This window comes from Serinus canaria, chromosome 7 (assembly GCF_022539315.1).
Source record: "Serinus canaria isolate serCan28SL12 chromosome 7, serCan2020, whole genome shotgun sequence".
In the NCBI taxonomy this organism is placed as follows: Eukaryota; Metazoa; Chordata; class Aves; order Passeriformes; family Fringillidae; genus Serinus; species Serinus canaria.
Genome location: NC_066321.1, coordinates 11,181,009 through 11,194,227, shown reverse-complemented (window position 1 = coordinate 11,194,227; position 13,219 = coordinate 11,181,009). Strand labels below are relative to the sequence as shown.

The following is a 13,219-nucleotide window of genomic DNA, read 5'->3' as shown; positions in this document are numbered from 1 at the left end:
AGATGCATTTTGCTTCTTTTCTGCTGCTCCCTGCTGTATGATGTCAAGGTAGAAATTTTTCAGAGCTGCACATCAGATACGGAAAAACAATTTCTGCCAACCACTATAGTGGTCATGTATCTCAAACCTCAGCTGAGTGCCTATTTCTCATGGGTTCACAGGGAAGGAAGCCTACAGATGTACGCAGCAACACTTTCATTGAAAGGCAAGGACTGTCCTTGAGCTGGGGCTGGTGAAGAGATTCCCCTGGCCTGCCCAAGGTGACAAGCATTTGATATGAAGATGCACTCATCCAAGTGGCTTCTTCAAGAAAGGAGAATGATCTGAGTCACCTAGACAATGTCGTTATGATCCCACAATTATTCCAGTGATCAGGTCAGACAGATCAGAATCAGCAAGGCCAATGGTTTAGATTAATCTTTGTCTGCCAGGACATCAACTAAAGTAGCCAAGGAATTAGTGCCAGCCACCTACCTAGCTGGTTATTATCACCTGGGCTTTCCTCTAAAATCTTCTGCAAAGCCTGATCAGCAGCCAACAGCATTAGAGTGTTTAAGACAATAACAGATGAAAGCTAAGTATGTGCACAGAACCCAGTCTGGGATTTCTACACATCTCAGACTTGCATTAAAATCCAAATTCTAACTGCACAAACTGCCTGTTCAAGCAGGACCGGATACCTGCCATCTGCAATGACAAGCTAGTTGGAACAAGAATGAATCTTAATGCATTACAAAACGTACACTCAATTCTCTGAACTCATATTACTGCTGACAAAAACCTGCCTTTGCACTCCTGGTTATTACAATATTTCAATGTGCTTATCACCCCCTGGAGCAGAAGACACTCTCGGTTTCATGCAAGCTGTGAAACTAAAATGCAGTGACACAGGACAACAGAAATGCCAGCAAAACTCAGACTGCTCTGATTATCGGTGCATCTTCTCGAGAGCCTCCATCAGTGCAAATATATGAGAACTTTCACAAAACACGGACATTCAGTTAAACAGAAGAACCATTACCAAGAACAAAGAAAGTTGAAAAATGGTAATTTCTTTAATAACCTGTCATTAATTATAAATGTAAGATACAGTTGCTTGCATTAGCAAACTCTGAACGGACAGCCTCATATTTTCTTTCCAAACAGAGTTATAAAATTAACTGAAGATTCAGGACTACTGTAGCTGTGTCACAGCACGGGCATTTGTGAGCACAAAGTCAAGAATATCTTCACATGTCCCTTGATGGCTAAACCACAGGGACAGGATTTGTGAACAGAGTCCTTGCCTAAGAAGCCTGAAACAGTCTAGGCAGGATGAACCAAGCCAGGGCAGCAGACCCAGTAGAAGCTCCACCTCAAAAGTTTTTAAGTTGAGAAAAATATGGCTACAGGCATAAAAATTTTAAGTCTGTTTCTGTTTCTTCAGGCTTGGCCTTTGCCTTGGCTGCTTCTTTGGTCTCTGCACAGAGTTCTTACTGCTGGCAGAGGGAAGCCTGAGAGTTACTTCCTCATCCTCTGTGTCATCGTCCATCCGAGCAGCTTTCCGGCGCTCGAGCACTGCTGGAGTACACACTGGAGTAGGATCCTGAAGAGATCAGAAAAACAGGATTCACAGCAAAGCCATCTGCCAGAAAAAGCTGTCACTGCCCCTGTGGTACCACAAGACACCTCAGTCCAGCTCTCCTTCAGAAAATTGTTTATATAACTAGCTACTTTTGTAGACCTTATTTCTTTGGTCAGGAGTGTCACCTTCAAAGAAGTGTATGTGAAAGGCAAATGGAAATTAATTCACATTTTTAGCGTCTTGTTATGCACATTTTCTTTCTAAACCTTGTATTTCCTGACTCAAAGCATCATGAAAGTCAAGCGGAACATAATCAGGGCAACGGGGCAGGGGGGTGAGGGAGTGTATTTGAGACTGGCATACAGAAATGCCACATTCAATTTTACAACAGAGCTGAAACATCTCAGCTTTGTTACCTCAGTAAGCCCTCAGAACTCAGCTGACAGAATGTATTAGTTATCCTGTCTTCCTCACAACCAGCCATGCCCCAATTATCACATGTAAACCCCCCAATTATCACAAAGTAACCAGTAATAATAAAAATCCCCAAACAAACACTCACCCCCACCCCCCAACTCACAACGATGAAACAGAACAGAAATGTTAATGTCTTACAGACTTTTTCGACTGTCAATATCCCAAATCTCAGTCCTGATGACCTGAACTTCCCTTTCATCCTGCTGCTACTTTTACCTGGCATTAAACACCAAATTCTGTGCCTGGAGAGCACGGGGTAGGAGGGACGGTACAGTACGGAAATGGGGACAGACAGCACTAGACTGTATCAACAATTCAACTCCCTTTTTATCAACACAGGAGGCATTGAAACATGGTCCAAAAGAATGACTCCCATCAAGGAGATAATGTCATCCCAGGGTAAAGCACAGGTGCAGGGAGGTGTACAGGTGGCTGGCCCCAGCACCCTGCACTACCACAGCCCCAAGGGAGCACTGAACAGCAGAAGCTGACAGCAGACACACTGAGGGACAGGCACTGCTGGTTACAGCATGCTGAGCAGAAGCCTTTGCTGCTGGATACTCTCACAGAAGAGGGAACCACAAGGATTCTATCACCCTCCCAAGTTCAAAAGTGTAAATACATCTCAAAGGAGCTACTTCTGGCACAAACATCTCTCAGGCAAACAATGTTAAGGTTTTTGTGTGTTGAAATCAGTATTAAGGCGCCAGATGAAGACTTGAAACTTCCGCCCCAACGTGAATGGTGGTAGTGGTCACCACCAGGATTGGTCTGTCTTACCTGGCTGCTCAAAGAAACGTTCAGGTTTGATTTCTTGGATGTTTTAACTTTTTTTGTCTTTTTGGAAAGCGCCTGTGCAGCCTAGGAAGAAAGACAGATCAGGTGGATCACTACACACTTGTGTGAAGATGCAGTCACTTAGCAGTTCATAGATTTGTTCCATAACTACAAAATCTTTGCAACAGCAAATAGATTTAAAGAAATAAACTGACACAGAGGTGATCTGGTTTAAACAAAAACATCGACAGCAACACAAGAAAATGTGCTACTCTGCATTTTTAAAACATTCTAGGTTAAACAGCATTAACTGCTTGTAACTAAAGTACCTGACCCAAGCACTCTGCAGAGGAGGAACATGCACGGGCTGTGGACAGAAGTTCTGGCCTTGAGACCTGCCTTCAAACCCCCACTGTGCCAAAGCCTCCCACAGGGCTCAGGCAAAGCCCCTCTGCTCTTCGGTGATCTGCACCACCTCTGATCCAGTATTAAACCACAGAATATCAAACTGCTTGTACCAACAGAAGAAAAGGAACATCTGCCCTTTGCTGTTACCTATTACCTCTCTACAAGCAAACCCACAGGCACACAGAGTGCAGCCCAGCAACAGCACCACACTGAATTCCTGGTGCTTCCATACAGTTCCTAACACAAGTGAGCCTCCTTGGGGCTCCAGCTCTTCTGCCAGTTCCACACAAAACACATGATTTTGTGCATTCAGCACAACTCTAGAAACACATCTTGCTTAACACACTCATTGAAGCAATGCCAAACTTACAAATCCTGGGAAGTCATAGCCCAGCCCCTTTTCAGCCAGCTTCTTCCGTAAGAGCCTCTCCTTCCGCAGCAGGCGCTTGGTCATCCTGGCCTTCTCCAGCAGGGAGCGGACCCTGTTGTAGCGCCGCACGGCCGGCTGAGAGGGCTTCCGAAAGATCTTGTCACAGTCTTTGAAGAGGTTCTCATGGACCTTCTCAGGGGGCATGAACTGACCTGCACCAAACACAGCACACAGGCTACAGTAGGGCTCCCCTTCCTGCCAAGAGCACTCACACAGCACACCTCATGGCCACAACACCGTGCTGCTGCAGCGAGTCAGGAACGCAGAAACGGTCACTGCATCCTCAGCCAGCCAGAGAAATGGACGGGTGGGTGGGTGGGTGGGTGGATGGATGGGTGGGTGAAACACTTTAACAGCTTCATCCAGAAAGATCAGACAAAATTGTTTTACAACAACACGTCAACTCATAATCCTTTACAAAGAAAGTGTTACTGTTACTATGACTGAGAAACTCAGTGATTTCAATCTTTTACTCAAAAACCCCCTTTTGTCCAACCTTACAGACAAAAACTGCAGCAGTTAGAAATGCCAAGGAGTTCCCATGTGAAAAGAACTATCTCTACAGCAAACCCAACTTTGTCTTGAGATTTCATGTCACACAGTCACTAAGAGCAACATCAGCCTAGAGAAAAAACCAGCACTAGTGACCAAAAGCCTGCTGAGCACGTCTTTACACATGATGAAAACCTTTACACATGATGAAAAGCTCAGCCCCACAGAAAATACTTCTGGGACAAAACTTCATTTAAAAACCCCTAAGCATGCTAGAAGACTTACACTGCAGTTTATACTTACACTTCAGCAGTCTCTCAGAGAACAGGTAGTTATTCATTGTGTCTGCAACAATCTTGGCCACATCATCAGACTCAAACTCCATAAATGCATAGCCTTTGCTGGCTCCAGTCTGTGAGTGACAAGAGAGAAACATAAAACAATGCTTTGGTAACTGAAGAGCTCTACTAAAATTATTTTATTCTTCCAAAGTCATAGCCCATTCTCAGCTAATGACAACTAATTTCACAAAGCTCACTGAAATTGTGAAAAACATAATTTAATCCTAAAAGACAGATTTAGTCCTAAATTGGTATGACATTTTTTGTAAAATACACATTTACACACAAAACAAACTGCTCACAGGTATTTACTTGCCAAAAAAACCAAAGCTGCCCTGCTTTGCTGCTGTTTCGCTATTCCATGCTTATACAGTAATCTTAAAATGCGACAGCAAAGCCAGAAGTGACAAGAAATTAGATTTATCAAACACAAGTAAGTTAAAACAGAACCGTGGCACTTTAGTTGTACCTTGAACTGGTGCACTCCAGCACTTCTCACGGGAGTGAATTTACTCACGGAAAAAAGGACAAGAGCCGTGCCCCAGCCGCCGCCTGGCAGTCGGGGACAGCCCCCGGGCCCGCCGCTCCCACGAGGGACTCCCGAGGGCCTCAGGGCGCAGCGGCCTCTGCGCGTTGCGAGGGCTTTTGCTGGGCACGGGGGGAGCCCCAGAGGTCACGGAGACTGCCCGGCCCGGGCTCGGGCGCTCCGCCACATCGCGGTGCGGCCGGGGCCGCTCCTCACCTTCTTACTCCGGGAGAGCCGCAGCCGCGTCACCGTCCCGAACTGCCCGAAGTACTCGCGGAGCTGCGGCTCGCAGAGGCCCCGCGGGAGATGCCCCACGAACACCACGCCGGGCGTCAGCTCCTCCTGCGGGCACAGAGACCGCGTCAGCCGGGCCGGGACTCGCCGGGCCGCCCCCGCCCCGCCGGGCCGCCCCGCTCACCTTGGCCGTCCGCTTGGTGCGCTGCACCTTCTGCTGGAACTGGCGCTGCAGCCGCGGCTCCAGCGCCAGGAGCGGCGCCGCCCTCACGGCCGCGGCAGACGCGGGCACCTCCGCCGCCATGGCCTCCTCCGCCGCCATGCTGCCTCCGCGCGGCCGCCGGAAGTATGTCACTGCCCTCGCGCCGGCGCCGCGCGGCCAGACGCCGTATCCCGGCAACGGGGCGGACGGGCCCGCGCGCGGCGACACCGGGCCCGGCCCCACCGCACCGGGAGGGTGGCCTGGGACACGGACACCGCCGGGGCGACAAAATCCCGCCCTAGGAGCGGCAAGCTGCATCCCCGGGGCCATCAGCACTCTCTGGGCACGCTCCCAGCCGCCCCTCCGTCCATTCCTTGCCGCTCAGGCGGTGCGCAGGGCAGCCCGGCGCGGTGTGGGGGCAGGCGCGCGCCGCCGGCGCGGAAGGCCCCGTGGGCGGGAAGCGGCGGCACCATGTCGGTGAGCGAGATGTTCGCGGCGCTGCAGGGAGCGCTCGGCCAGGACCAGGACATTCGAGAGGTGCCGGGGCGGGCGGGACGGGCACGGGGATGGGGTGGTGCCGGTGCCGTGCCTCGGCTGACGGCGCGCTATGCCCGCAGGAGATCCGGAAGGTGGTGCAGGCGCTGGAGCAGACGGCGCGGGAGATTCTGACGCTGCTGCAGGGCGTGCACCAGGGGCCCGGCTTCCAGCACAGTGAGTTCCGCGCCGCCGCCCCGGGCAGCGGAGAACAGCTCTGGGGCGGGAGCACGCGGGTGCCCTGTCCCGGGACCCCCTTTCCAGGGTACAGTTTTTCTCGGGGCCTTCACCGTGGGTTTCCCGGAGGCTGCAGGGCAGAGGAGAGGGCACCTGGGAGGTTCCAAGCCGGACAAGTAGTAAAGCTGCCGTTCAGAATTATGGACACCTTTCTGTCCCTTTCTCCCTCCCTAGCCTGGTGGTTTTCTGTCTCGGTGCAGGGCCATGTGTTGTTTTCCAGGTGTTCATGTCCTGGGCCGCTGAGTTGGCTCTTAGGGTCTCCCTGTTAGTGGCTTGCCCATAGATTGTGTCATCACTTGCCGGGCCTTTGATCAGTGTCCCTGTCTCATCTCTTCATCCCACACCCCAAAAAGCTGTAGTCCTGAGCACTGAGGGGGTATTCAGGATGGACTGGGATGGAACACACTTCAATTTGGTTTGTACAAAACCTCACACCAGATTCTCTGTGTGTGTGTAGCAAAATGTAAAAATAATTTCCAAGGACTGAAACGGCAGGACCTGTCCTTGATGTCTGATTGAGTGACAGCAGGAATTGTTCTGCAGCTTTGGAGGTTTGGGTTGTCATCAGCCTGGTTCCAGGTTTCTCAGGTGTTGGACAGAATGTTTCTGGGCCAGCCTGTTTCCTCCAGGCCACGAGAGCAGCTCTGCAGGCCCAGGTGCTAGATCTGCTCTTTCTGCCCCCTCATTTCTCAGCTTACTGGTGAAAGTACTGGAATAAACTTAAATATGCCCCTGAAGAGCTGGGTTTTTTCCAGTCAATTAATATCTTGTGAGAAGAAGCAACCATTCTGACTTTGCTGGAAACTCTTGAGAGGAATTTGTGCAAGCCACCCTCTGAAGGGAAACAGCACCAGCCTCCCCAGGTGCTGTTTTACTCCCTTGCAGAGCTGACTGTTTGGTTTCAGCCTGATGAGGTTCCCCAGCACAGTGGGGCTGGAGCTGGAGGCCTGGGCTTCCTCTGGCCTCAGAGAGGATCTGTGCTCAGCAATGGGAAGCATGTAGTTGTAGAGGCCCATATTCAACTCAGTGTATTTTTGCTTGATTTTTAATTCTTGGAGAAACCTGGTCCCAGAACTTGAGGAGTCTGAGAAGAGATTTGGAATAGTTAAAGAAAAAAAAAAGGACAAAACAAACTAAAAAAATGCAAAACAAAAAAACTGACAAAAAACTCAAAGTCTCATCTTATAATTCTTGCAATAATAATGAGTTCATGCTTGATAGCTCAAAAGTTAACTTGTGATAGCAGACCTGTGAATTTGTCATCAAATTCAGCTCTGTTAGTAAAACGTTGGGATAGGTGGGAGTTTGATGGAGGACAGCTTCCTGTACCAGCCAGTGGCTTTTAAAATACCATCTTGCAGAGGCTTCCTTGGCTGCTTGTCCCGATGGAGCTGGAGAGCTGCTGGGAAGGCCGGGCAGGGCAGCCTGTGCTGCATCCCGCTGTGGCCGGGTGACAGGCGGGGCAGCCGCAGCCCCAGAGCCAGCTCTGTCTTTGCTCTTGCAGCTGCAGAACATCAGAGGTGGCACCTGGGCATCTGCAAGGGTAGTTTGAATTTGGGGTTGTGTGTGTGTCACTGGGCATTGTCTGAGCCTTTAAAGTGAGGATTGTTTCTTTTTGTCACAGGTGCCTCACGTTTGGGCAGAACCCAAACGTGAATGTGTTCCTTACTCTGTTCCCCAGCCAAGTGATGCTCACTGACTGAGGCAGCCCTGTAGCTCTCAGTGAGCCTCACACAGCTCTTTCATCCTGGCTGCCACATGGAGCACTCCCACATTCTGCTTCCTGAAGCTTTCATTTTTTGCATGTCATTCTCCCTCTTCTTTATTTTTTAAACAGAAATTATATATTATTAACAGAAGTTTTATAATCACACTTGAGGGACTCCTAGTAGGTGTTCTTTGGTAAAAACCACCCCAGGTTTCAGATGTAGCTTTTGTGAATAGTCCTGGCTTCTGCACATGAAGATGCAGGAGGACCTGTCAGGTTGATCCTTGTCGTTCCTTGGGCTGTGACCAGGCTGTGTGAGAGGGCTGCAGGGAAGTTGTGGCTTGAGCCTTTGGTGGGCCGCTGGCACTTCAGGTGCAGCGGGACTGTAACTCTGTCGGCGAACGGGAGGTGGCAGTGGCTGCTGCAGGAACAAGAGATCATTCCTCTGCAGAGCTGTAACACACACGGGGCAAGCTGGAACTCAGGCTCTGCAAATACATCATAAAAAGCAGGAAATGCAGTTTCCTGAAGGGATGTTGCACCTCATGTAACCAAATTCTGACGGATTAGAAATAAAATAGAATAAGATTTTAATATAGAGAAATAAAAGTTGCTTTTCCTTTGACTGTGAGAGTTGCCTGGCAGCAGTGCTTGGTGTGTGCTTCCTTTGGGGCCAGCTGCTGTGTTTAGTGCTGTTCCATTGCTTGGGATCTGGCTGTTGCTGGGACATCTTGGCTCAAGTTCAAAACAAAGGCCCAGAGGAGGTCAGACAGCCTGGAGTTCCACAGTCTTTCTGCTTTACCTCTATGGCTCATGGCGTCTTCAGGAATATTTCTCAGATTGATTTCAAGTGTCAGTAGCCTATCTTGAACAAGAAAGAAGTGTAAATAGCACTGTCTACACTGGGAAACTCTGTTAACAAACCTCTGCTGCCTGTCAAATACCCATTTCCTGAGTGTATTCATTCCCCAAATGCTGTGCTGTTTCTTTTTCAGTTCCAAAGAAGTGTCAGAAGGCTCGTGAGCACTTTGGTACAGTGAGGACACAGATGGAGTCTCTGAAGACCAAGTTTCCTGCTGATCAGTATTACAGGTGTGCAGGATCACACCCAGCCAGACACAGATATATTTATATATATATGGGAATTGCTTGGCCTTTGGCAACATTGCTTTGGAATAATGATGTAAAGGTTAATAGGTTGAATGCTTCTTTCTCTTTGAAAAGTAAATAGTGGTAGACAAGTGTGAGGTTTTTATCAGCAGATAAAAAACACTTTTGCTCAAACACTGTAACTTTTCACCAAAAATACTCAGTATTGAATTATTTTTCTAGAAATTTTCTTTAAAAAGAAAAAGGGAGGCTTAAGAAGTTGGTGTTCTGCTGGAGATGCCCTTGTATCTGGGAGCAGGGCATTTGCTGCTCCATTAATTTCAGTTAAGTTGTTCGGTTTGGGGTGTTCCTGGGAGCAGAGCTCTAAATCTGTCATGAAATGGCTGTTTGGTTCTGCAGACACTAAATGAAGTTGTCACCTTTGTGTTCTGTTGCTGCCAGAAGGGGACAGTGCCTGGCAAGAACATTTAAAAGAACAAGAATCTTGTCAGCTCAGATCTGCTGAGGGAAAGCTCTGGCTGTCTGTGGGCAACACAGCCTGGAAAAGTGTGGGAGCTGAGGAGGTGTGTGAGAGGGGTGAGCAAATGTCAGTGTCTGGTGTGGTAACCTGGGTGAGGAGTTCTGGAGTACCAAGGAGATGTCTTTTAGCTGGTGTCATTTTGATAAACCAAAAATTACAGCAAAGTGCACGTGTTAAGGTAGAAAACACACAGAGAATGTGTGCTTGTTGCCTAACACTCCAGTAATAAACATCAATTATTTATACCTTGACCTGGTGTTCCTGCAGGTTTCACGAGCACTGGAGGTTTGTGCTGCAGCGGCTGGTGTTCCTGGCAGCATTTGTAGTCTACTTGGAATCAGAAACATTAGTGACCCGAGAAGTTGTTGCAGAAATACTTGGGAGTAAGTTAATGCCGTAACTGAAGAGAAAAAGCTTGTGACCTTAGACATTGTAGCTTTCAGAGGTACAGGCGAACAGCAGAACTTCATTTCTTCCTGAGAAGTCAGTTCCAGAGTTTATCTGGTATTTGATTTCATTATGTAAACAAGAAATTCTCAGAAGACGGAAATTGGCAAACCTGATGTTAACAAAAGCACTTAGTCATTAATAAGTTCTTCATCAATGAAGGTCATTCATTCTAAGTGTGTAAGTACACCAAAGGCATAACACAAAGATGAGAGCTTGTTTCTCTAACTTCTTGCTTTTGGTATTTAAAAAGTGTGTAAAACAGATTAAATTCTTGCCGTGGAAGAATTGTATCTTCACAGAGCAAAAGATTTGGAAAAAATAAGGAAAATACATCCTGTTTATAGATGTAAATCCAGTTACTCTGTTGGATGTACAGTTGAGGATGTACGAGATGCTGAATCAAGAACAGAGAGGCTGTAATTACATCACATACAGGAAAAGGCTGACTTTTATTTTGTAATAGTATTTCATAAATTTGATATTTCAAATTAGCCCCAGTAAAGAAATGCAATTTAAGGTGGCTGGGTTTGCTCATGCTTAGCACCACCTCATCACTGCTCTGTTTTTGTCTCAGTTGAAGCTGATAGAGAACGGGGCTTTCACCTGGACATTGAAGATTATCTTTCTGGTGTATTAACTCTGGCCAGTGAGCTGGTAAGAAAGATATACATGTATGTATTTGGTTTGAAACTGACCTTGAAAACTCAGCTTCCCCGAGTTGTTCCTGGCAGTTATGATACACAACATCTTGATCTGAACTTGTTCAGAAGCAAGATGCGTCTCTTCATGTTCCTCGGTCATACTTCTAAGATTTAAACTTAAATTTTGATTTGATTGAAAATCCAGAACTATGCCCAACAAAAAGGTAGATCAAAGTACAAATAATCTGACTGCCAGGACCACAAGTGCTTCATTTGGTTCAGTAACTGCTGGGGACTGTGATGTGATGTGTGTGCTGTGCTCTCTGGTGTCTCCTCTGGCAGGCCAGGCTGGCAGTGAACAGTGTCACAGCTGGGGACTATTCTCGCCCTCTCCGCATCTCAACCTTTATCAACGAGCTGGATTCTGGCTTCCGCCTCCTCAACCTGAAGAATGACTCCCTGAGGAAACGCTACGATGGCCTGAAATACGATGTCAAGAAAATTGAGGAAGTGGTTTATGACTTGTCCATCAGAGGACTCAATAAGGAGGCAACAGTTGGTGCAGGCGGGGAGAAGTGAAGGATGCTTGTGGAACAGCATCATCCATTACCTCAGATGGTTGCCAATTTAGGAAGTACCTAGAGAAGCCTTCCTACAGTAGTTTAGAAGAACTGCAGCTCAAAGCTGCTCTCTATTTTCTTACAAAAAGTGTAGTACAGTTGTTAAATGTTTTGTAAAATCATGTCTAGATTAGGACAGGAGACTGTTTCCAGTGGAATTCCTCTGTCAAACACACGGTGCTGTTCTTTGCACAGCAGCAATAGTAGTCAGTAACTCCCACGAGTTGAGATTCCCATTAGTTCTGTAGTGTTGCTTCCCTGCTGTCAGGGAAGTGCTGTGGCTGTCTCTGCTCGCACACCCTCAGAGGTGTGTGCACAGCACTCAGCTCAGTGCAGACACGTGGGATCTTTAAAGAGACACAGTGTGTATATACCAACTTTTTTTCTAAGACACTTTTTTTTTCTCCTTTTTGTTTCTTAAATTTTCACCTATGTAAGTTGAACAAATTTGTATAACTGTTTATGAGCCTGATCTCTTTTTTAATGGTTTCTCATAATGTAGACCCTGTAATTGAGAAATTAGTGAAAATACTCCTGAGAATTCCTCTATTGGAACTGGTGTCTTGCACCCTGGCATCTCTCTCTCTCCCTCTCCCTCTCTCCCCCTCTCTCTCTCTTTCTTTCTCTCTCATATTTTTTTTTCTTTCCACCATGATTTCAGTTACCAGGGAGAGCAAGGTTTTCTGCTTTCTCTGTCTGGTATTTGTTTTACTGGCATGAGTAAATGCAGAGTTTTAAATGATGATTTGCCTTGAGAACTCAGTGTACCAATTTTTATGTTTTTTTAACTTCCAAGTTTTCTGAATAGAGAAGTGTAAACTGACAAACTGCAGGTGGTGTCTGAGTTATAACAACCTGTACAGGCCACAACTGTACTTGTATCCTGGGATTAAAAACAAAAAACACCACAAAACTATAGTTTGTGTAGTAAAATGTTTGTATCTCCAGAAACGAGGAGGTTACTGCTTTCAGGTAAGCATGTAAGATGTTTGCAAAGACCAACAGCCTCTTTCATGTGTGTAAGTGGACAGACTCATGCCTCCCCATGTGCTTATTCTCTTGTCATAAATGACTTTGAGTTTTGCCATTCTCCTGCTTCTGGTGGTGCAGGAGGGTTAAGGAAAACAGCTGACTTAGGAGGAGGAGGAGGCGGAATACTTCAGAGGATGAATGGAAACGGTCAAGTTTATGCAGAGTGTGTTTGCATTTTGGTTTTTCAGTGAAGATTTACCACTGAGTTAGGGGGTTGTTTTGTTTTTTGGAAGAAAATGGTTTCTTGGTTATTTTGGCCAATAAAAGCTGTTCTTTGATTATGGCCACTTGGTACTTCTGCCTATTGTCGGATCATCTGCTGTTATGTGCTTCCCTTGCTGGGAACCTGTTCTGGAATACCAGCATTTCAGTTCATCCTTCAGCTGTCCTTGGACAATAATGGAGTTCCTCCCCTTGGCTGTAGTTGTTCAGTGGCACACTTTTAAACACTGCCAAGTGCAAAGTCAAACTGCAAACAGATTTCATAGGCTTTTATAATTTTTTGGTTTTTTAACTTCAAGCTATTTTACCAAGTAAAACAGGAGAGCTGTGGAGTTTATCCTTACCAACCCAAGAGGTGGCAAGACTATTTTAAGTACATCTCATAATCTTTCTTGTTTGTCCTCATCCTTTGTCTCTTATGTCACTTAACACTGGGAGATGGCAATATTCCCCTTTCACAGCTGAAGAAAATGAAGGTGTAACTTCCTGAGCCCTGTGGCAATGTAACCGCTTTCAAAGTATTTTTTGTTCTTGCCCTGTGCCAATGTTTGCTCATTTCTCAACTTATTGCTGTGGCAGTGGGAGGAAGGAAGGAGCTTAAGCCAGTTTTACTGTCCAAACCAGAGATGGGGGATGAACCAACACCCTAAGGCTGTGCAGACACAGCTGTGCACTTCAAGGTCACACAGGAAAT

At 46.9% G+C, this 13,219-nt stretch overlaps 2 protein-coding genes across 2 annotated transcripts; one reads left to right on the top strand and one right to left on the bottom strand.

The window, feature by feature from the left end:
- Positions 1-1,036: 1,036 nt before the first annotated feature.
- On the bottom strand, positions 1,037-5,796 carry NIFK (nucleolar protein interacting with the FHA domain of MKI67). Its single transcript, XM_009087844.4, is given in 7 exon segments — positions 1,037-1,438; positions 1,441-1,585; positions 2,822-2,902; positions 3,597-3,808; positions 4,452-4,560; positions 5,232-5,357; positions 5,434-5,796. Coding segments are annotated over 7 exon segments (1,074 nt in total). The 5' UTR covers positions 5,782-5,796; the 3' UTR covers positions 1,037-1,385.
- Positions 5,797-5,842: 46 nt separating this feature from the next.
- TSN (translin) lies at positions 5,843-12,586 on the top strand. Its single transcript, XM_018911360.3, has 6 exons — positions 5,843-5,988; positions 6,069-6,162; positions 8,926-9,022; positions 9,828-9,943; positions 10,585-10,664; positions 10,994-12,586. Exons 1-6 carry the CDS (start codon positions 5,923-5,925, stop codon positions 11,228-11,230), a joined length of 690 nt encoding a protein of 229 aa, XP_018766905.2. The 5' UTR covers positions 5,843-5,922; the 3' UTR covers positions 11,231-12,586.
- Positions 12,587-13,219: the final 633 nt, after the last annotated feature.